The sequence below is a fragment of the Dermacentor albipictus genome, chromosome 6, assembly GCF_038994185.2.
Source record: "Dermacentor albipictus isolate Rhodes 1998 colony chromosome 6, USDA_Dalb.pri_finalv2, whole genome shotgun sequence".
Taxonomy (NCBI): Eukaryota; Metazoa; Arthropoda; class Arachnida; order Ixodida; family Ixodidae; genus Dermacentor; species Dermacentor albipictus.
In genome coordinates this window covers 100,932,206-100,956,525 of record NC_091826.1, presented here as the reverse complement: position 1 = coordinate 100,956,525, position 24,320 = coordinate 100,932,206, and the positions used below count along the sequence as shown (strand labels likewise).

General features: G+C 44.5%; 1 protein-coding gene across 6 annotated transcripts in view; it reads right to left on the bottom strand.

The window, feature by feature from the left end:
- The window catches only part of LOC135913675 (uncharacterized), a 119,921-nt gene that overhangs the window by 16,858 nt on the left and 78,743 nt on the right, over positions 1–24,320 (bottom strand). For 4 of the 6 annotated variants that reach the window (XM_070541115.1, XM_070541116.1, XM_070541117.1 and 1 more), the window contains 2 exons: positions 8,237–8,492; positions 6,715–6,878 (listed from right to left, as the gene is read on the bottom strand). In XM_070541115.1, the coding sequence (XP_070397216.1) occupies positions 6,715–6,878; positions 8,237–8,492 (420 nt within the window). Of the gene's footprint in view, positions 1–6,714; positions 6,879–8,236; positions 8,493–10,482; positions 10,635–17,099; positions 17,268–24,320 lie in introns of those variants that run through there. The other 2 variants (XM_065446264.2, XR_011515352.1) reach the window with 2 other exon arrangements.

Below are 24,320 nucleotides of genomic sequence, written 5' to 3'. Positions count from 1 at the left end.
GGCCTGTAAGAATGAGCATGTGTGCTTTAATCCAGCACACTTGGGCGCGTGCATGACGCACATGTGCACACAATGTATCTGTCTTAGAACGACAGTAAGCTGAGCTAGTTGGTAAGGATTCATTATGCAAAATAGAAGTGAAGCGTGCAGAGAGGACACAAAAGTAGAGAAGTGGACAATGCGAACGAAGAGATTAAGAAATTAAGTGCCTTCACAGTTCTTTCTCACGTAGAACGGCACGTGTACCCGATTGACACGTGGTGTTGCCATTCCTGAGCATGCGCAGATGAGTTTTCTGTCTTCTTTCTTTTTTCGCCTCAGTGCTCTCTTCAGTTAATAGTTGGCGTTCGTGTTGTCCACTTCTCTACTCTTGTGTCCTGTCTGCACGCCTCACTTTTATTTTGCATAATGTATCTGTCCTTCATGGATGTGCGCTGGGCCCGTCGCATCGGTCCCACAGCATGTGATGCGACTGCTCTCGACGTTATGGCAAATACTGTCAAAAAATCGTACTTGTCGCCAACCTCGCAGTGTGCATCGCAGTGGCCAACCTCGCAGTGTGCATGCATCGCCGCTATAACCTAATACAAAATATCCAAAGTTGTTAACCACACCAAGCTAATCCTTGCAACCCAGAAATTTGGAAGTGAGATGTGAAAAGCAAACAGGCAATATGAAAAGATGAGAGGAAAATAAGAAAGACGAGGCCTGGAAAGGACCACTGGGGGGCCCTTTGCTGCCAGGTGGCTCAAACTGTCGCAGGAGACGAAGGATCTGATCAAGAAACGCCAAGATATGAAAGCATCTAACCCTACAGCTAGAACAGAACTGGCCGAACTTTCGAAGTTAATCAACAAGCGTAAGTCTGCTGACATAAGGAAGTATATTATGGGTAGAATTCAGCATGCTCTCAGGAACGGAGGAAGCCTAAAAGCAGTGAAGAAAAAACTAGGAATTGGCAAGAATCCGATGTATGCGTTAAGAGACAAAGCCGGCAATATCATTACTAATATGGATGAGATAGTTCAAGTGGCTGAGTATTTCTATAGAGATTTTTACAGTACCAGTGGCACCCACGACGATAAAGGAAGATATAATAGTATAGAGGCATTCGAAATCCCAAAGGCAACGCCGGAAGCAGTAAAGGAAGCCTTGGCAGATATGCAAAGGGGGAAGGCAGCTGGAGAGGATCAGGTAAGAGCAGATTTGTTGAAGGATGGTGGACAGATTGTTCTAGAGAAACTGGCCACCCTGTATACGCAATGCCTCATGACCTCGAGCGTACCGGAATCTTGGAAGAACGCTAACATAATCCTAATCCATAAGAAAAAGGGACACCAAAGGCTTGAAAAATTATCGACCGATCAGCTTACTGTCCATTGCCTACAAACTATTTATTAAGGTAATCGCAAATAGAATCAGGAACACCTTAGACTTCTGTCAAGCAAAGGACCAGGCATGATTCCGTATAGGCTACTCAACAATAGATCACATTCACACTATCAATCAGGTGATAGAGAAATGTGCGGAATATAACCAACCCTTATATATAGCTTTCATTGATTACGAGAAAGCGTTTGATTCTGTCGAAACCTCAGCAGTCATGGAGGCATTACGGAATCTGGGTGTAGACGAGCCATATGTAAAAATACTGAAAGATATCTATAGCGGCTCCACAGCCACCGTAGTCCTCCATAAAGCAAGCAACAAAATCCCAATAAGGAAAGGCGTCAGGCAGGGAGATACGATATCTCCAATGCTATTCACAGCGTGTTGAGAGGAGGTATTCAGAGACCTTAATTGGGAAGAATTGGGGATAAAAGTTAATGGAGAATACCTTAGTAACTTGCGATTCGCTGATGATATTGCCTTACTTAGTAACTCAGGGGACCAATTGCAATGCATGCTCACTGACCTGGAGAGGCAAAGCAGAAGAGTGGGTCTAAAAATTATTCTGCAGAAAACTAAAGTAATGCTTAACAGTCTCGATCGGAAGAGCACAGCAATTTACAATAGGCAGCGAGGCACTGGAAGTCATAAGGGAATACATCTACTTAGGGCAGGTTGTGACAGCGGAACCGGATCATGAGACGGAAATAATTGGAAGAATAAGAATAGGCTGGGGTGCGTTTGGCAGGCATTCTCAGATCATGAACAGCAGGTTGCCATTATCCCTCAAGAGAAAAGTATATAATAGCTGTGTCTTACCAGTACTCACCTACGGGGCAGAAAGCTGGAGGCTTACGAAAAGGGTTCTACTCAAATTGAGGACGACGCAACGAGCTATGGAAAGAAGAATGATAGGTGTAACGTTAAGGGATAAGAAAAGAGCAGATTGGGTGAGGGAACAAACGCGAGTTAATGACATCTTAGTTGAAATCAAGAAAACGAAATGCGCATGGGCCGGACATGTAATGAGGGGGGAAGATAACCGATAGTCATTAAGGGCTACGGACTGGATTCCAAGGGAAGGGAAGCGTAGCAGGGGGTGGCAGAAAGTTGGGTGGGCGGATGAGATTAAGAAGTTTGCAGTGACGACATGGCCACAATTAGTACATGACCGGGGTTGTTGGAGAAGTATGGGAGAGGCCTTTGCCCTGCAGTGGGCGTAACCAGGCTGATGATGATGATAATAATATTCCACAACCATTTTGGTTTACTTTCGCAGGAGATCCACCTGGCATAACATCATGACGTAAATGGTGGTTACATCGGAGCAAAGCACTGAGACATCGTCAGATTTGCTTCAACTTGATCAGGGGTTTGCTATAGTGCTACGTAATGAACAGCACCATAGCAGATGATCTAGGAATCTACAGTGAATGCCAAGCTGTCAAGAAGCTATACTGCCATGTCATCTCCCTTCGTATCATCATGTCCTGCTACACACTTCTCCTAGGAAACGGAGCTGATGGTGGAAAAGCTTCTGAAGTAAATTATTTACAGTACTCTGAGGATCGTTAATATATTTTGTGAGGTTTGGAGCTCGAATACCTTCATTTAAAGCAAACAATGAAGAGTCAAATGTCTTCTCACAATTCCTGCAGAGCACCAAATGGCGGTAGAGCTGTTATTTCGAAAGCAGCCCCACCGGTCAACAAGTGGAGGTGCATTAGCGTGGCTGACAGTGGCGGCGAGTGCAGAATTTCAAAAGCGACGAGACATCATATATTCTGATGAAAATGACCAAGAATTATATATTTGAATTGCAATGGTGTTGGAGAGATTGCAAACTATTTGAATAGCGGGAGACGTGTATCACAAAATTTCCCCAGAGTGTCTTCAATTGTGCAGACTCTTTCGTAGGCCATACGGAAGAAAATTAATGAAAGGACAATCGGTACAGCTGGTCCCGTTTTTCAAGAGCCTAAGACGTGCCTAAAGGCAGAGGAATTGGCAATATTTTTTTTTGCTGCACTGAAATATGACGATATTTGGCGGGTATCATTGATGTGCTGCTTTGCACTGCCTTGTGCATGATCATTTAAATGGAAATACCAAAATGAAATAAAGTGGGAACAAGTTCCTAAAGTAATATATAAAGCGCTAAGAAATAAATACTGGAAAATTCATTAACATTCTTTTTGTGTGACAAGGCACAGTGCAACACGTTACTGGTTTCCATTATCGGTCTTCATTATTTGTTCAAATTGCATATTCTGTACTTGTTTATCACACCATTAGGTGAAATACCAATAAATGTGTACTTTCATGTGTCAATGGGTAGATAAATGCTCGAAGCCTACGCGGATATTGCAAGATTTTGCTACATTGGGGAGAGATATGTCAAAAAAGGAAACAGAACACACAAAATTTTATTTTCTGAGTGAATTTCTTAAAATCCTGTTCTGAGACGTTAAATGGCGCAACCATCGTGTTCGTAACCTTCAATATATTTTTGTGGCACCGGGCGCGAACCCCTAGAACTTGCGTGAACAAATGAGCATATCACATCCCATTCTGACGAAAAAAAAAGTTCTGTATTGCCTACGTTGTGCGTACCTTGTGCTTAACACCCTGCGTGATGAAACAAAACTAGACACGCTCCACGTTTGCCTAACGGCAAGCAAAGATTCCTAAATTGTCCCGTGGAAAGTTTATACCTTTATAATAAAACCGGCTAAAGCAATGAAGATGACATGCTCAGCGTCTCAATGTTTGCACATTATCGTTACCCTTGCGAGCTACATTTTACGTTGAATAAAAAAAACAGCTTCCAGTGGCCGTGTAATATGAAATGTCTGAAATCCACTAGACCAGCGTTTTCAAACTTGGATTTGCACCAAATGTGTTGGCTAGATTTAACCACTGTACATCGGTATGGCTATATGAGATTCAAGTATGAGATGAAATGGTTAGCGGTGCGTATAAGAGTGTTCACATATTTCACCACTATATCTTGCGCCATAGGTAACATCAGGCAAGTTGTTTAAAGAAAAGGAAATATTAAGAAATCACGGTGCCAAATACTATCGTAAGACTTGCGACGGTATGTTGTCAGAGGCCTGACGATCGAACACCGCGGGCTTTGAAGTCTTATCCTGTACCACGGTTTATAAGTATTTCCTTTTTTAACGGCTTGGCTAACGTTAGCTCAGAAATCTTGTAATCAGTTGCAGCACAACTGTTTGGGAAGTATAGTATCATATCACTCTGTAAAAAACTTACGTGGTGACCAAAGCATGTGCATACATCTTGTCTACAACATCAACTTTTTGCATAAAACAGGATGCAGTCAAATCTACCTCTTGCAAATATTCTTCAACTTCTTTATCCGTGTGATCCTTCCTAAAGAGTAAGCACTCGGAATTCCACTCTCAGTGGCACTTACCATCCCCATTCCTCTCTATTTTCTCTTCTTTCAACATTATATGTGTCTTTTCATGTGGATTAATCGAGCAATAATAAGTGCATGTTGGGCTAGTATTGACATAAAATGAAATGAAAATAATATTTCTTTCTTTCACAATTACAGAGTAGCCTGGATGAGCAGATGCAGGGCAAAACGCTGCGTCACGCAGCTTTAAGGCCATCATCGCAGATTTAAGGGCGCAACACATTACCTCACAATAAGCAATAAGACGAGTTTCATATATGCTCATTGGCTCATGGGCCGAATCGAACCGGACTGGGTCGCATTTTTAAATTGCTAGTAGGTACAGCGGGGTGTGGCGCTTTTGATGGCACTCGACGTTTCTGCGTCGGCTCGAGTAAGAGCGGGTGCGACAGAGAAAATCTGGGGGCGTTTGCTGATTGAATATGTGACTCTGCCTAGGCACTACGGAGGAGGTTTCTTAACGCGTGTTGTATGCGTTTGTCCTCTAGGCATACTGCCGTGGCGGAGTGCGGTCCAGTTTGTTTACGCTCCACTGCTGGCTGCCCGCACGTTGAGGAAGTGGGCACGGACGCCACATTTGGTGATCGCTGAGTCTCAAGGCGCCAGGTTGTTGTATAAGTCGCGGGTCGCTTTTTTCGTCGTGACTATGGATTCAGTTTTTTGCAAGCACTGCTCCAGGAGGGCACATGTAACCGGCACACGGAGGTCTCAGGAGAGCCTCTGATGTTATATTAAAGCAGATGGCGCAGGATCTCCGGGACACCCAAGTGGTAGCGGGGGGATCAAAGCTGGAAGCAGGGCGGCCCGTGGGTTGGGGCCGCGAAGGCCGAAGCGAGCCCCAACCCGCGGACTGGTCCGGGTTCTAGCTTTGATGTCCCCGTTGTCGCTTTGGTGTCCTGGAGGCGCCACCAATCATGCAAAATAATGACACGTTCTTTTAATTAGTCAGAAACACGATTGCATAAAAATAATTACGTCAAGCCGCCAACTTTCGATGACAAGTTCAGCACTACCCCGCCCCGCGACTTCTGCCGGCACGCCTAGGGACAAACACACACAACGTGCGCTAAGAAACTACTCCGTAGTGCCTAGGCACAGTCATGTATTCAAGGAGAAAAAGTCCCCACGTTTCCTCTGTCGCAGCGACTCTTACTCGTGCATGCGCGCAAACGTCCGTCGTCTCCGCAAGTGCCACGCCCCGTTGCACCTACTAGCAATTGGAAATACGCGGCCGGGTTGGGCCGAGCATTATTCTTTAGGACCAAGGCTGAATACGATCCAGGTTTCAAATCACCAGACCGCTCCTAGGCGATCCAACACACGGCACTTTCGGGCTCGGGCTGGGCCTGAATAAACAACCCCTCCAGTCCTCCAAGTTCGGGAGCACTGGAGTCCAAGTTCAAGACAGTCCAAGTCCAAGACAGTCATTATTCCTGCAAATCTTCACCGGCTGTAGTTGATTAGGGCTTTGCATTTGCACTGGTAAGCACGAGGCCGACGGATCACATTGCGGCCACAGCGGCCGCGTGTAAATGGGGGCGAAATGCGAAAGAAACCGTGTACTTAGCTTTAGGTGCACGTTAACTAAAGTTATACCCGTGTCCCCCCAATGGCGTGCCATCACATCGTGCCATCACATCGTTGTGATGGCACGTAAATCCTCTTCATTTAATTAATATGCAACGTTTCCCACTTGCAGATAGGAACTATCTGATCAGTCCTACGCCGTACGTCTGAGCAAGACTTCCAACAAATCCCGTTCAAGCAGTCATCGTTCATCGGTTGACGGGCTGCGTGGTTTGAAGCACACGTGTTCACCGTTTTACGGCTGCACACTACACAGAATTCGCAGCGCTGTTGAGAAACGATGGGCTTACCGGTGAGGACGCCCTTGACGACTACAGGCAACTTCGAGAGCCCGCGTAGCCATTCGATGTCGTTCAACGTGGCCGAAACCAAAGCATCCATGTCGGTGGAATACGTGTCTTGGAGCTTGCATCCTTGAAGCTCATCTGTAAATGCTGCCTGCATATTGGCGAAACTGCGAGAATACCACAGTTGTATACGGGAAGCAATATTTGTAATCCTTAATAAATATCCTAAATAAAGTAACTCTATTATTTGGTGGAAGATAACAAAACGTAGAAACCACTGATCAATGAGTGTCGCCGCGTTATCGAGAGATCCGTATTAGGTTAACGTTGTCTCCCTATTTTTATCTGTCTCTGAATTTCAGTTCGCCGCTTCACTTTGGTGATGAGGCGAGTTGATTGTGGGCAACGTGTTCTAAACTATCTGCCTCGATGTTGCCTGGAATGCCATAATGACTAGGAATCTACTGAAATGAAAATTAAGGTTGCAAGACTATCGCTGTTGCACATATCTTTTGTAGAGTAGAGCATAACCATTTTTGTTTAAGCTTGAAAAAAGAATGTTCATCAACAACAATTGAAAGTCGTAGGATCATGCATTTGACTGGGTGCGGTTGTGAGCAAATGAAGGCCAAGGTAGACATAACGGCGTAATATCTTGATGTAGTAGCAGTGGTAGCAATATTTGATTGTTTGAACGTTGTGTGTTGTTTCTTAAAGGGTATATGGAATGCAGACGTTGAACTTCAATTTGTAGCAAGCCGTTTGTGATTTGAGTGTAATCTCCGTAGGGCATACCAGATATGCCACATTGTTATTTGTTTCACAGCTCATTGCGGCACGTCATATTTCCGAAAGATACCCTGATGTTTGGTCAAAACTACTTCAATTGATAGAAGTCATGGAAGATAGTCAGCTTCTGTTGTTCAAAACATGCTCTGCTGATTGTTCTCTTCGTCTTTTGGTGTCGGCCTTCTCTTTTACCCTTCCGCCTAATTTACTTTTGTTTGGCCATTCGACTGCTCCGGCGTTCACCAGCAGGTGGCACAGTTGCGAAGCCACACACTCACCTTATCCCTTTCTTTCTCGCTAATCAATATCAAGACGCCATATTAAACCAATCAAACAACAACCCCGTTGTACGAGCGTTAGTGGAAGCGCACAAGCATTTTCTACCGCTTACCCTGCAAAGAATAATTGAGTAGGATATAAATTATGTCACGCATAAAAAGCACAATATTCCGCCTTATATCCCAACAAAAATGGTTACGCCTTAGTCTTTATGTGGTTCCCAAAATCATTGTCATCTCTATTGCGTGCGTGTTTCCATTTACCACTTTTCGTTTGCGGTATTTTCCTGTCAAGAGCGCTATGTCTGCTGTCATACCGTTCGTGAGCTGTAAGTACCGAGAGTACAAATAGCGCAAAAGATAAATGGCGAATATTGTTTAGGGACCAATTATAGAAACCTCAAATGAAGCAGGCTTTTCGGAAAAGTGAACGTGCGTTTGAAGAAACCCACAGATACCTGAGGCCGTGCGGCAGTTGTGCCAGATACGCGAGGTGGCACACGCCATCTCCAGGCACGGGAGAGTCAGCGGTGACCACAATGGCCGCGAAGCCGCGAGCAGCTGCCCTCTTGACCAGCGACTCGGTGATTGACCGGTTGCGGAAGATGTACGTCTGCTGCCAGAGAAGACATCCCGGCGCAGCGGCCCTCACGTCCTCCAGCGCCACAGTGCTGAAGCTGCTCAATATCATCACTGTACCTGCGCCCTGCGCCGCTGTTTGGATTTCAAAATCAACCGTAGAAGACGTGTTCGCTTTTGGAAGGGCAGCTGTGTGCTAAACATCTGTGAAGCGATTGATTAAAAAAAGCTTGTTAGGACAAGGACAAAGGTATTTGCTGAGCGCGCCGTATAATTAGAGTAATGATATAATCAGCGCGATAGCAGACACGCAACACAAAAAGAAGCGACAATTAAGAATAAGCGCTGACTTCCAACTGATGCTTAATAGAAAGAAGCTTGTAGATCTTTCTAATAAACGCCAGGTGGAAGTCACCGCTTGTCCTTGTCGCTTCTTGTGTTTCGTATCTACTTTCGCCCTGGTTATATCATTATGGAATATGAACTAGCCCGCTTGACACCTTGCTTCAGTATATTTAGAGTTCTGAAACTGCCTCCTACGCTACGCTCATCGGCTTTTCAAACGCGAACTGCGTTATTTGTGCGTGTTGGTAGCAAATATACCTTCCCACGTAGGAATCGAAGGAAATGAAGAGGGTGATCGGCTCACTTCATATTGCGCTCCTAACAACTGTGACTGCCCAGAAACCTTGTGCAGCTTGATGACAAGCTGCTGATTCGTCGCCACGTACTCAAGCAGAATCCAGACCAGCGCGTCGCAAATGGAACGGTCCCGCCCCTTGTTCGCGGTCGAGGCATTCATCGTCACGCTAGAGCACAACTACTCAAGCTGAGGGTTGGCTGCGTGAACGTGCACGAAGGCTTATACAGACAAGGACGTGTGGCAAGTCCGTCGTGTACGTTTTGTGGCTGCTGCGAGACCCTTCAACACCTTATATTTGAGTGGCCCCCTTTCAGTGCGCCGCTCATGTCGCTAGTGAGAGACTATCATCTCCTTGGCCTGCGGTGTATGACACTCGTAGAATGTTTGCAACCCAGTGGTTGTGCGTCTAAACGTGACCAGGCTCATCGCGCCCTACGTACGTTTCTAGAGTCAACTAAATTAGGTTCACGTTTGTAGCACCGAAACTATTCTATTCAACATTTTGTAGTAGCGTGACCTTCAGTTACCGACCCTACTGTGTGTGATCTGTACTGTGTTCTACTTTAATCTTTAGATTTATCCTGTTGCTCTTCCTTTTCCTCTTTCCTCCCCTCCTTCTTATCTTCCATTTTTGTGTGGCTGTCACCTCCCTTCTGAAGAGTAGGCAGGCGTTGTGCCCCTGCCGGTGGCAGTTGCCAGCCTGCTCTTCGGTTCCCCTATCCTGTTAAATGTATGTATGTGTTCAAAACAAGTAATAATAATAAAGAGTACCAGACTTTTACTCTAGCCCATGGTGAAGTGTCCTTTAAAATAGGCTTCAAGTAAAGCGCATTAGGCAATGAACAGGCTTCCCGACTCGTCAAACTTTCTTCAACAAAGTGGTGACGGCGAATGAACGTCTCTTGATTCGCAATGCGACCTCTTCCCTGCGAGCACGGGGCTTTTGGCCTGAAAAATAGGTACACACACGCATTGCGGAAAATTGATTAGATCAGAATTAGAGAGCTAGTTTGTATATTGTAACACAGATGCGGTGTCTTACTTGAATGCGCCGAGGCGCTGCTGGGACGCTAAAGTCAACGCAAGTTTTTTAAGTATATAGATAAATCACCTAGCGAGCACTGAATTTTTAACTTTCATGTAGCAAACGAAAGTGTCCACCACAAAAAAAAAAAAACATATGTTCGCCGTGATTAAGGACGACGTGTATCGTTCTTGTGGTACAAATCGTTTGTTTAACGAGGAAGAAAATGTCGTTGCACTCCTGAGCGAGGCACACGATTAAAAGCAACGTCATGTTCGGGGCAAACCTGTCCCTACCCTTCAGAGAAGGATGTGCCAGTAGTGCACATGGAGTTGTGCGCGATGCAATTCCTTTACTTTAAACACCACTAGCCGAAAGATCTCAGCATGGTAAAGCGGAAGCCTTCATCGAAAAAGTGAGAATTCTAGAGGCGTACAATACACAATGGGAGGTCTTGCCTTGAGCAGAGCCGATCTCTCCCGCAGGGTTCACCAACTTGTGAGCCGCTGATGGCGCTAGCCCCACTGGGAAGGATACTGGACGGCCCAGCACGGTGGTCGTGGTGTTCACCTTTTCCACGTCCACAAGAATACGCGGCCGTAAACGCAGCCTGCGCACACGTCCTAGATATCACTGTGGCTGAGTCTGAAGGTCTTTCCTGAGCTTAAAGGGCGACAGCATGCCGGGCTTGACAATAGGAAAAATGACCGTGGTCAGTTTCCATAAAAAAAAGATCAGTAACGTTTCTACAAAGACCAATTTCCCCACAAGGCAGCACCATTACTCGGATCGCAGTACAACCTCTACAGCGCACAAAACTACATGAGATATCTACATAGCAGGCATGATCGTTCCAATTAGCTCCAAATACCAGCAGGCTTGCCGCACTACGATTCAATCTCTTCACAGTTTCCCAGGGGGAAGGTGAAGGCGAAGGAATAGGGAAGTAACCTGGAGGGTGTGGTCATTCGCCACTGCAATGATATGCTATGGGCTTTGCTCCTCAGTAGGAACAGTATGAGGGATAATGTGTGGGGCGGAAGAGGTGAGGAAAAAAGCGACAGGGAAACGAATTAGCTTGAAGCTGTCGCCACACGACGGCACCTTCTTGGTTGAAGGAATCATGTGGTGGGGCCAGCGTCTCCTGCTATCTGTGTAATGTTGCAGAGTTTCAGTGTCGCTCAGTGGTTTTGTCGGTGTGTCGTTTGGGTTTATCTGGGTGGTTGGGTCGGCTGATCCCTGGGGCACGTGCAGTGGTGCGAGTCAATGGGGCGCTGAACCTTATGAGGAAGCCTCCCCACCTCACTAAAAATAAATGTTTCCCTTTCTGTCTCACTCTCTCTTCCAATCTCCTCATGTACGAAGTGTCACAGCATTCGAAAATGCTTATTCCTTTGCTAAAATAAAACTAAAAAAATCATGTTAAACAACGGGCGTTCTATGGTGACCATTGAACGCCCGCCCTCGCTAAACGCATCCTATCGCCAAGAATTGCAACATTAATGGTTGTAACAACACGTAAGGTATAAAACCATTGCTCTGTGAGTCTGCACATTTGGCCAATCTGAGTGCAAGCCACCTTAGGGTGCCGAGGGGCTTTCTTGTGAAGGAGAATAATTCGTAGACTTTTTCGATGACAAATTCATGCAAGTTTTATTCCAGAGACGTAGCACAATGTAAATTCATTCCTAAAAACAATTTTTAATGTAGCATGTTCTTAGTCACATGCCTACAAACAGATGTAATCTGTACGACATTCAGCTGCTGAACACTAAAGCACAAGTTCGAATTTCTGTCTGGAATACTAGCATTTGGTTGATATGAAACCGTCTTGTTCATCGTTTTGCGGTGTAGGTCGAAGAATTCAAGGTAGGCAAAATTGATTCAGAACTTCTACAACGGTATTTCTTGTAGCCTGGCTACTGCTTTCGGGGATGTTAAAGGCCACCAACCAATCAATAGCTGCATCAAGGGGCCAGGGTTGTGTAGTTCCTTCTCGATGCTTGCGCCTGATTCTAGGGTCGCTAGTCTCGGCATAGGTTTTCCACGTGGTGCGCTTACCCTGACTCCCCTATGCAGTCTGGAGGAACTCATACATTGTTGAACATGCACTACTCAGTATAACAGATGGTCCTTTTCTAATTATCTCTGCCAGGTGGAAGCCACATTTTTTACTCCTTCGTTGTAGACGAGTAGAGCTGATGAGTTTGTTTTCTTGATATGTGAGCCATTCTCCCTTTATAGTCTTGTAGCGAAATTGCATTCTGTCGTTCACCTCTTCTTCTGGAGCGGAGATGGTGCACTCTCTCCTTTCCATTCGCTGCTGCTGCAATTGGCGGGCTTCGGTTTCAAACCAAATCTTCCGGTCCAAGAACGCAGGACTAGACTTCTTTATTACGAAGCATTCCTCTCTTATTCAAATTGTTTTTTGTTGTGTATCTCGGCGCCTTCGTGGACCTATCCAGAACCAAGTCGCGCACATAAAAATATGCCCAGCATGGGCCAATGGCTCTTTATTGCTGTGTTTTTGCCCCTGCAGCCATTGGGTATTAGCCGCTTGGTGTGTGCCCTGGTGCCAATGCGTATGTGCCTTTCGTACATGCACAAGGATCGACCGCGGGGTGCGTGCCACTAGGTACTTGGTAATGATAACTAGCGTAATTGCATTCGATATTCAATTTGTCATGGGTTGCAGCGGTGGCGTAGAGGTAGAACACCCGCCTCGCGTGCAAGAGGTCCGTGGTTCGAATCCCGGTGCCGGCAATTTTCCACCGGATTTAAAAAAAAGAAAAAAAATCCGCGTGTTGACAAAATTGCATAAACAGGCCTGGAGTGTGGCCTGATCCCGGTGACCAGAACCGGTAACGCACTCCCTCACCAGAGCAGGATTGGCCACCCTGGTGCAGTACTTGGCCACAACCTCCTATATGAACAACACAATCAAACCCCGGCCCTCAGTCCCCAGCAGCTGCGAAGCAACTGACCACGGCGGCGGTCAGATCTGCGACGCTGCAGAGGGTGCTGAGAATCACTGGCTCCGGACAGGCCGCCATTGGAATATGAACCTGGCTACGTTTAACGCTAGAACGTTATCTAGTGAGGCGAGTTTAGCAGTGCTATTGGAGGAATTAGAGGGCAGTAAATGGGATATAATAGGGCTCAGCGTAGTTAGGAGGCCAAAAGAAGCATATACAGTGCTAAGAAGCGGGCACGTCCTGTGCTACCGGGGCTTAGCAGAGAGGAGGGAACTAGGCGTCAGATTCCTGATTAATAAGAATATAGCTGGTAACATACAGGAATTCTATAGCATTAACGAGAGGGTGGCAGGTCTTGTTGTGAAACTTAATAAGAGGTACAAAATGAAGATTGTACAGGTCTACGCCCCTACATCCAGTCATGATGACCAGGAAGTCGAAAGCTTCTATGAAGACGTGGAATCGGCGATGGGTAGAGTGAAAACTAAATACACTATACTAATGGGTGACTTTAATGCCAAGGTAGGCAAAAAGGAGGCTGGAGACAAGGCAGTGGGGGAATATGGCATAGGCACTAGGAATATCAGGGGGGAGTTATTGGTAGAGTTTGCGGAACAGAATAATATGAGGATAATGAATACCTTCTTCCGCAAACGGGATAGCCGAAAGTGGACGTGGAGGGGCCCGAACGGTGAGACTAGAAATGAAATAGACTTCATACTCTGCGCTAACCCTGGCATCATAAAAGATGTGGACGTGCTCGGCAAGGTGCGCTGCAGTGACCACAGGATGGTAAGAACTCGAATTAGCCTAGACCTGAGAAGGGAACGGAAGAAACTGGTACATAAGAAGCCGATCAATGAGTTAGCGGTAAGAGGGAAAATAGAGCAATTCCAGATCAAGCTACAGAACAGGTATTCGGCTTTAACTCAGGAAGAGGACCTTAGTGTTGAAGCAATGAACGACAATCTTGTGGACATCATTAGGGAGTGTGCAATGGAAGTCGGTGGTAAGGCCGGTAGGCAGGATACCAGTAAACTATCGCAGGAGACGAAAGATCTGATCAAGAAACGCCAATGTATGAAAGCCTCTAACCCTACAGCTAGAATAGAACTGGCAGAACTTTCGAAGTTAATCAACAAGCGTAAGACAGCTGACATAAGGAAGTATAATATGGATAGAATTGAACACGCCCTCAGGAACGGAGGAAGCCTAAAAACAGTGAAGAAGAAACTAGGAATTGGCAAGAATCAGATGTATGCGTTAAGAGACAAAGCCGGCAATATCATTACTAATATGGATGAGATAGTACAAGTGGCTGAGGAGTTCTATAGAGATTTGTACAGTACCAGTGCCACCCACGACGATAATGGAAGAAAAAGTAGTCTAGAGGAATTCGAAATCCCACAGGTAACGCCGGAAGAAGTAAAGAAAGCCTTGGGAGATATGCAAAGGGGGAAGGCAGCTGGGGAGGATCAGGTAACAGCAGATTTGTTGAAGGATGGTGGGCAGATTGTTCTAGAGAAACTGGCCACCCTGTATACGCAATGCCTCATAACGTCGAGCGTACCGGAATCTTGGAAAAACGCTAACATAATTCTAATCCATAAGAAAGGGGACGCCAAAGACTTGAAAAATTATAGACCAATCAGCTTACTGTCCGTTGCCTACAAACTATTTACTAAGGTAATCGCAAATAGAATCAGGAACACCTTAGACTTCTGTCAAGCAAAGGACCAGGCAGGATTCCGTAAAGGCTACTCGACAATAGATCATATTCACACTATCAATCAGGTGATAGAAAAATGTGCGGAATATAACCAACCCTTATATATAGCTTTCATTGATTACGAGAAAGCATTTGATTCTGTCGAAACCTCAGCAGTCATGGAGGCATTACGGAATGAGGGTGTAGAGGAGCCATATGTAAAAATACTGAAAAATATCTATAGCGATTCCACAGCCACCGTAGTCCTCCATAAAGAAAGCAACAAAATCCCAATAAAGAAAGGCGTCAGGCAGGGAGATACGATCTCTTCAATGCTATTCACAGCGTGTTTACAGGAGGTATTCAGAAACCTGGATTGGGAAGAGATGGGGATAAAAGTTAATGGAGAATACCTTAGTAACTTGCGATTCGCTGATGATATCGCCTTGCTTAGTAACTCAGGGGACCAACTGCAATGCATGCTCACTGACCTGGAGAGGCAAAGTAGAAGAGTGGGTCTAAAAATTAATCTGCAGAAAACTAAAGTAATGTTTAACAGTCTCGGAAGAGAACGGCAGTTTACAATAGGCAGCGAGGCACTGGAAGTCGTAAGGGAATACATCTACTTAGGGCAGGTAGTGACTGCAGATCCGGATCATGAGACAGAAATAATCAAAAGAATAAGAATGGGCTGGGGTGCGTTTGGCAGGCATTCTCAGATCATGAACAGCAGGTTGCCATTATCCCTCAAGAGAAAAGTGTATAATAGCTGTGTCTTACCAGTACTCACCTACGGGGCAGAAACCTGGAGGCTTACGAAAAGGGTTCTACTCAAATTGAGGACGACGCAACGAGCTATGGAAAGAAGAATGATAGGTGTAACGTTAAGGGTTAAGAAAAGAGCAGATTGGGTGAGGGAACAAACGCGAGTTAATGACATCTTAGTTGAAATCAAGAAAAAGAAATGGGCATGGGCAGGACATGTAATGAGGAGGGAAGATAACCGGTGGTCATTAAGGGTTACGGACTGGATTCCAAGGGAAGGGAAGCATAGCAGGGGACGGCAGAAAGTTAGGTGGGCGGATGAGATTAAGAAGTTTGCAGGGACGGCATGGCCACAATTAGTACATGACCGGGGTTGTTGGAGAAATATGGGAGAGGCCTTTGCCCTGCAGTAGGCGTAACCAGGCTGATGATGATGATGATTCAATTAGGCATTTCGATTTCTCTTTGAAGTAACGGCTGCCTCATTAAGCAATCTAGATTAAGGGTTAGAATTCTGCTATCTACAAGAATCAATCTTCTATAACTTAGTGCAGCTAAAGAAAGTCCTATGTATGCATATATTACCATAACAATGATATCACAGGCATCGTTACTTTCTAACTTTGCAACGCTTCGACGTGTGTATATAATGCACGATAATTGTTCGCTTTTATGAAATTTTTAAACATATCCTAGAATAGATAATACAATTTTAGTCCACGAGTACCATTATTCGGAGAGGCGTACGTTACTTGCACGGGAAATGGAAGCACATATTCCCCTAATTAACAAACACTGCTAATTATATTCTCCAATAATTATTTGATGGCACATATTGCAATTGATGAATTGTAGCTGGTGAGCTTGCAAGGACTATGCTCTGTTGAATGAATTTTCAGGATAACAGCAATTTGCAAACATGCGTTATCAAAGACCTGTAAAAATGCAGTGTTGTTCAGCTAACTTTTTTTAAGGAAACGCTATTTATGCATTGAAACCCAAAAGTAACTGGAATCCCCCTGTACATCATCCCGCACTTTGGAAAACATGTCTCGAACCTGGTGTCACCTTGGTAATTAATTTCAAACGTATAAGTCTCAGCAGCTACAATAGGGAAATTGCAGTATGCGCCGTAAAGTAATTAGTAAAGAAAGTTATTAGTGAATTTTTCGTTAGTTCATTTCATATATGCCTCAGTTTCTGCTGCCAGTAATTTCGGCCTCATTGAATAATCCAGGTCAACGGCAATAATATTGCTATCTGCCACTGGTGATTTCTAAAAACTCCACTACGCTTAAAAATGATCACCCTGTATCCTGCATAACCACCCCACGAATAATCTTTCGGGAGCCTTGGGCGATTGTGGATAAATTTAAACCTTGTTCTAAAGGAAATAATCACCCTTACAGGGGATAAAGCTGCGTCACCCTATCCTGGACATCTCATCCTCCCTCACGGCAGACATTCGCCCCATACGGCAGTTGCTCCTACGAAAGCTGGAGGGAGCTTTTACTTTCTCGACCGCATACGATTACGTAGAGATCTTTTTTTTTCTCTCTCTCTATCATGCATGGATGCAAGGAAGCCTCTGTACACCTGTGTGCGTAAAAATGCGACAATCACCGACCTCTTGAAGGCTTCGACGTTCTCTTTGAGGGTCTGTCCATCGCCTGCCCCGATGGCGATGTAGGCCCTTAGGCGTTCCTCCATCTTGGCCATGGCCAGGCGCTCGATATCTGCCACTGTGGTCACTGCCATTTGACCTGCTGTCGCAGTTGCTTGATACTTTGTCTGGCTGCAGTTGAAAGCAATTTACAGCTGCAATGTTGCCTAAGCCTTCATTGGCACGACCCGCTAATGTATGTCTCAGGCTACGCATTTCACTTTTGTTATCAGACAGGATGTTTAGTTTTATAGGAGTACGAATGTAGAGTTCGTAAATTATGACGAAAATGAGCTTGAAAATTACTGCTAGCAGGTGAATAATAGGCAGGAAGATCTTGGGACGTTGAGACATCCTGAAATTACTGTAGTACAAAACAGCACTCGAAAAGTCATGCCCAAAATAGGTAATTTGCATCAAAACACAAGTACAGCATGTGGAGGCGCTTCATGATTTGGCAAAAGTATCTGCGCTAACGCCCGTGTGCTTCGGGCCAAACTATAGCCTTTTAAATCGCGAAATATTTCACAGAAAGGCACTGTTGGCGAAGAAATTACCTTGCGCAGCAGAATTGCGGAGCACCATACAACCATAAACTGAAGCGTTTGCTGTCATTTATTTCAAACGGCTTGTTTGTTAACTACGTAAGCCCACACACAAAATTGAACTTTCTCAAAAATAACTGGTCTAACAAGGGGTGTCTCAGAAAGGAGCCTGACGTCTTCCGCAGTAGTCAAGCTGGAGCTCAAGACAAGAGGGCAACTGTTTCCTTTTAGACCCTCGTTTAGGTTTATCTCCCTTATCCCTAATAGAAGAGGAGAATGAGAGGGTGTGTTAAGTAGGGTGTTCAATGCAGTTCCTTGTAACGCGGGGGTAAGATGTGGGAAGTTGAATTGTTCTGTGCGGGAGTACTGTGACAGCTTGAAAACGATCGAGGGGAACATAAGGGGTTGTGCTGCCGGTGCTTTCCATAAGTAGGGGCGAACTAGTAATTATGGAGGATAAGTTCTACTTACCCCTTAAGCAGACCTGTAATGACGAAGGTCTAGAGACACATTTCTTTAACCATTGTATGCCTTATGTCCTGTCGTGTGGTTAAAAAGCTAATGCAGGGGCGTTAAAAATTGAAGAGCTATTCCTCTCTGTGAAGATATATGATCAGCGAAGCTGTAGCTCATCACACAGGGTTAGACAAGTGTAAAGTATTTATTTTCCTCATTTGGTAATAGCTTTGTCATCACCTTGACATACACTGATTCGTTCGGTTACTACCTTAGACAGAGTCTTCTGTCTAAGATCCACGATCATTGCTGAGTTGTTGAGTAATTTGGATTGGTGTGGCACTTCCAACCAAACTTTTCTAGCACAGACTGAGTGAACTATCACTTGTTTGCTTTTGAAATGTCCGCACTGACGTCCCCAACGATTATCACAAGTAAGCGTCATCGCGGATAACCCATGCGAAGTGCGTGTTCATGAACTTCTCGATATCACACTTCGGTGGGCCTGGAGATATATGCGCCGTGGATTTCACAATTCCGTCTTTCGTTTGTACGGCATAGACATCCCTCTGCACAGCCGCTGGCATTGTCCTCTTGGCATGGTCAAAATGTACTTACAATGTGCAGCCATGAACCTTACGGGGCTATGAGCCATCACATTTTTTTTGCTTACTTGCGGGAGCATGAAGCGTTCCTTGCTCGCTTCTCACTTGTAGCGCTTACACACTATTGGGGATTGACCAAGAAGTTGGCGGTTAAGGTTAGGGGAAGGGGAGAGAGAAATCCTGAACGGATAAGTAAGTCAGGGTGAAGTGTAACGTTCAAGATTTACGTTGCAGATGCAGAAATAAAGATATTTGTAAATACATTTGAATAGCAAATTTTCAAGTTTTTTTTTTGGGGGGGTGGCATTATTTATTTTATTTATTTATACATACTGTCGATATCCCAGTAGGGCTTCTAACACGAGGGAAGTTACAAGGCAATAAAATAGAAATAAAAAGACATAAAACATTATACCAAATGTCGCGCAATTGACGACTGTAAGGCATACAACAATGTCTACAAAAGTCACTTGCACAGACAAATGACATTGACACTTCCTTTGCATGAGGACAAAGGCAAAAAGAAAGCACTGTTTCAAAATTGCGAGGCTAGAATATCGCTTTTAATGAGTTTAGGAAAACGAGCTGAAGACGTGCTACTGGTAATGGAGGGGGTCAAGTTATTCCATTCTCCGATCACCATGGGAGAAAACGAGAATTTGAGGGCCTCTGTATGGAGATATTAAAACGTAAAGATGTGGCATTGTTTCTGGCGGGTAGTTGTTGCTGTGAATTGCTTAGTATAAACGGACATGTCTATATTTAGGTGTTTGTGTAACAGTTGCTGCATTACCTTTAAGCGCGCCGATTTCACGCGGTAATGGTTAGTAACGCAGATTTTTAAGCATTTCTGTGGTTGAATCTGTTCGGTTAAATTTGTTAAAAATGACCCTAAGCGCTTTTCTTTGAACTTATTCAAATTTTTTGTTAGTTTTTTGTGTTCGGAAACCAAGCAATGTTTGCGTACTCAAGGATGGGTCTGATAAGTGAATTGTAGGCAGTAATTTGTGTCTGGTGGCATTAGCTGTAATTGTTTTCTTTAGAAAAAGCAGTCTTTTCAATCCACTTGATGTGATGTATTGTATATGAGAATCCCATCGTAGATATTGTCGCAATGTGACACCTAGGTATTTATACTCCCTAACTTTAGGCATGTTAGTTGAATTATAGGCATGATTAAGGCTGGATGAATGTTTTATTCTAGTTATGGAAAACAGAGGGAAATTGTTTTTCGTTAATGTGCATTTTCCAGTCACTGCACCACTCTAAAACTTTCTCCAAGGCTCTATTTAAGGTGATGTGGTCATCATGGGAACTGATTTCTTTATACAGAATACAGTGGTCTGCAAACAACTTGCATCCGACATTAACAGATGAAGGCAGATCATTCACAAAAAGTAAGAATAATACCGGCGCCAAAAACTACACTGCGGTACACCAGAGGTCACCGGTATGACTAATGATTTCACATGATTGTGTTCTACGAATTGCGTTCTGTCTTTGAGGAAGTTAGTTATCCAGTGAAAAATTTGTCCCTTGGGAATGGTAAATTGGAGTTCCAGAATTATGTTGTTATGCGACACCCGGTCAAATGCTTTAGAGAAATCCAGCAGAATGAAAGCGATTTGTTTTTGATGATCGATGCTTGAGGAGACATCATGGACTAATTAGATCAGTTAGGTTACCATGGACATTTTCTGGCATAAACCGTCTTGAAAAGGTGATAAAATTTCGCATTCTTCTGGGTCATTAGTAAGGTGTTTTAGGGTTATGTGCTCGAACAGTTTGCGAACTGTACATGTTAAGAAGATTGGCCTCGAATTAGATGGTTCGCTCATATTTCCACACTTATGTATAGGGATTACTTTTGAAATTTTCCCATTTTCGTGATGGTGCGCAACGACATTGATCGGTTAAAGAGACATGACATGACAAGAAATTTGAGTCCTGAGGGACCGAGATCTTGGGGAGCCAAAACTGAAGGCTCCCGAAGATAAGGTCGGTGGCTCCGCCCACGATGGGACCGGGTGATGAAGTCCCGTCGCAATGTCGCGGGCCCACTGGACAGCCTGAAGTTGAATGTCGAGATTGCTGCTCTTGCGAGATTTCTGCCATGGTTCTTTCGTGATGGGTGGAGAAACGTTAAGGTCTGGGAGCAACCAGAGCATGTGTTCAAAAGAGCATGAGTGATGACCCATTTGGGGCACGACTGTGAGTGGTCAGGATATATACTGTTAACCCTTTTATGACGAGACATGTAAATAGCGAGAAAACATGTTTATTGTTCTATCTAAATATGCAAAACACGTCAAGAGTAAGCATAATCAACAAAAAGAAAAAATATTTTGCAGAAATTTTTCAGCAATAAAGGGAAAAACCCTAGGCAGGATACTGGAAGTGGGCTTCACCCCAATGAAGCGACCTAGCTTTATTTTCAATTTGTATAGACAGCTCTTATCATATGTGAACCATAGGTGCCCATTTCATTTGCTTTACATCAAATGTGCGACACCACTGCAGCTGCATATGTTGCATTGGCCTGTCTCTTATGAACTTGCTTGCACAAGACAGTGAGTCGCGTGCCAAACTTCTACTTCCTCGTCCAGTGTTCTTGCTCTAAACCAACAAATGACGCTTGCTGCCTGTCATTCAGTGTTGGCCGAAGACATTTAGCTAGAAACTTCGTACTCGGTACTTAAACTCGACAAGAAAAAAATTATTTTTTTGGTATGTTGCCTGTAGGCAACATTCGTCAATGAAGGGTTAAGAGACCGAGGAGTGGGATATGAACGGATATGGAGAAGTCTGAGTGCGCTAGCCTAAGGTTTGTTCAATTTGGGATGAGGGGTGGAAACTTCCTCCTGCCTAATCGATAATGGGAAACAATTTCGTGGAAAGTACATAATGGATCTTTGTGGATGTTGACCTCGTACCAAGCCTGGCTACACGCGACAGCGCGGTACGCTAAATTGCGTGATCTCCGGTGGGCCACCGAAGCCACCTTCTTTGTCAGATTCGATGAGCTGGAGGCCATTCTTTACGAAGAAGTCGCAAACAAAGCTTGTTGGATCTTTCTTGTAAACAGTCTTGTTCACCGATTTTGCCAAGCTGTCGACGCCGTCCAATAGGCACCTTTCCTCGTCTTCCGGACCTGCTTTCCTTGAAATTTGGCGGTTCGTGGCTAGCCATTCAGGTGGCTTCGTCGTTCTGCCCTCCGGACTTTTCAACGAAAAAGCAACTGCAGCTGTGCTCAAGAACTTTAAAAAGGTACCCGTGAAGCGTAATCGCGTAAAGCAAGCCACAATTTCTTTATGCGATAACCTAGAGCTAGCCAAACTGTCTCATGTTGTTAACAACAGCAAGAACGACAGCTTGTCTGTGTTTTTTTCCGCTAAAACGCACAAGGCTGATGTACCCTTCAGAGCCTTTGTTAGCGAGAAAGGCACATGGCAACAAGAAATTAGTATTTTTCTGCAGAAGCATTTGAACATGTTGCATATTGATGATCCTTTTGCCACGAAGAATTCGGAAGATGTTTTTTTGCTTCTGCAAACAGTTGACTCAATCGGTTCTGGGTTCTCAGTTGATGTAGAAGATTTATTCTACTCCATACCTCACCAGCCACTTTTTGAATCAGTGCGTAGCTGCATTGAAGCTAACGATGTCATTGGTTTCCAAAACTCAGCAGGCGTTTCGGTAGACAGTTTCCTGGCCCTTTTAGGATTTTATCTCAGTGCTATTTTTATCACCTTTGACAACCAAACCTTTTTGCAGCGACAGGGAGTGTGCATTGGGTCGTGCGTAGCACCAGTTTTATGCAATATCTTTTTATCGAGTATTGACCGCACCTTGTTTGGTGTACTTGACAAAGACAAAGTAGCACACGGTTTCATGTATGTTGACGATTTTCTTGTACTGCTGAAAGTACGAAATGATTTTATGTATGACGATGCTATTGCAGACATTTTAAATCTCTTTGAGAATAATGCCTTAGGTCTAACCTTTACACATGAGCTCCCTGTCAATAACACTCTGCAGTTCCTTGACCTCAAACTTACCTTTGGAAAAGAGCACGTTTGTAGCTGTTTCTGCCCTCGCACACAAAAACAACTATTACCATATGATTCAGCTCACTCTAAAATAACCAAAAGGCCCATTGCTGAACAAATTATTGAGCAGTCTTTGAAGAAGTCATGTACGCATGCCATGCAGGCTAGCTTCGACATGCAAATTTCCAGGCTGAAAGAGGCTGGCTTCCCTGATGTGGTTGTGCTGGCAGTAGTTGAAACGCTCGAAAAGAGGCTAAAAGCACCCCAAAATGTAAACTCTGATGTTGTCAACAAAGCTTCAAAGCCAGTTGTAATTCCTCATGTCCACAGAACAGCACATAATTTGAAGAAGATAGCAACCAAGCACGGTGTCCCACTGGTTTTCTCGGCTCCCTGCAAGCTGAGTCACTTTTGCGCCCGCATTGGGAGACATCACGCCAGAAAGAAGCAAGGTGGCCGTGGCACGAAACACAGGAACACCTATTTAGATTGCCAAGTTGGCGTTGTATATCACATTCCCCTGACATGCGGCAAAACCTACATAGGCCAGATGGGCCGTTGTTTGAACGTGCGAATCCGAGAACACGAAAGATCAATTATAAACCGGGAGCAACGTCATTTACCCATGCATTGCTTAGACCACAAATGCCGGCCTCTGCTCGACCAAGTTAAGATCCTGCGCAAGTGCCATAATGAAAAATCACGAAAACTTCTTGAATCATACTATATAAAAAAGAAGGGACAAGCATGTATCAGTGACACATCGGTCATGCTGTACAATAGGGAGGCACGCTGCTTAATATGTTTAGGTAAGGCACGCCATTGGTTTTTTCTTATTATGGGTTTTTTCTTCTGTTATGCTGCTGATACCCTGAAGCGCCTGCGCTGGCGTGGTGTGATATATAAGTGTTTTTTCTCGAATAAACCTCAGTTGTTAGTTTGCGCCTGTCCTGTCTTCTTACATGTGATTGTCTAGTAAGCGCAGCCAATGTTCCTAAATACAACTCCCAAAGAGTATTAGAAGATGTTTAAGTCTGTCTTGACTGTAATAATGCGGAAGCGACAGGGAAGTGCAGACAGTCATGCTTCTTGATATAAAGCATTGTTTGCTACAAATTTTGCTAAACCAAGACAATTCCGGAGAGCGTCTGGCTCAAGAAGAAGCAGGCCGTTTATTTTCTATGCTTACCCGAGAATACCACGCACCCAAATTCCAGTATCGGTTGAACGTACATACGAGAAAGCATTACCAGACTTTCACTGCGTAGGCCAGAGTGATGTCGGCCAAGTTTCCTTATTAAGCACCAGCGCATGTTACCCTAGATAAAATGATCAATATATGTGATTTCGCCAGCTCAGTTTTCCGTAGTGTGTTACAACTAGATTTTGGATAATGTCAACTTGCGGAATTATTTCGTGCCGGCATTGGAGAGAGATATTAACCGGTACATTCGATGAAAACACAATCAATGAACTTTTGTTGATATTATGTCACTTTCGAATATCTGCGAACGAAGATTCAAGCGTTAC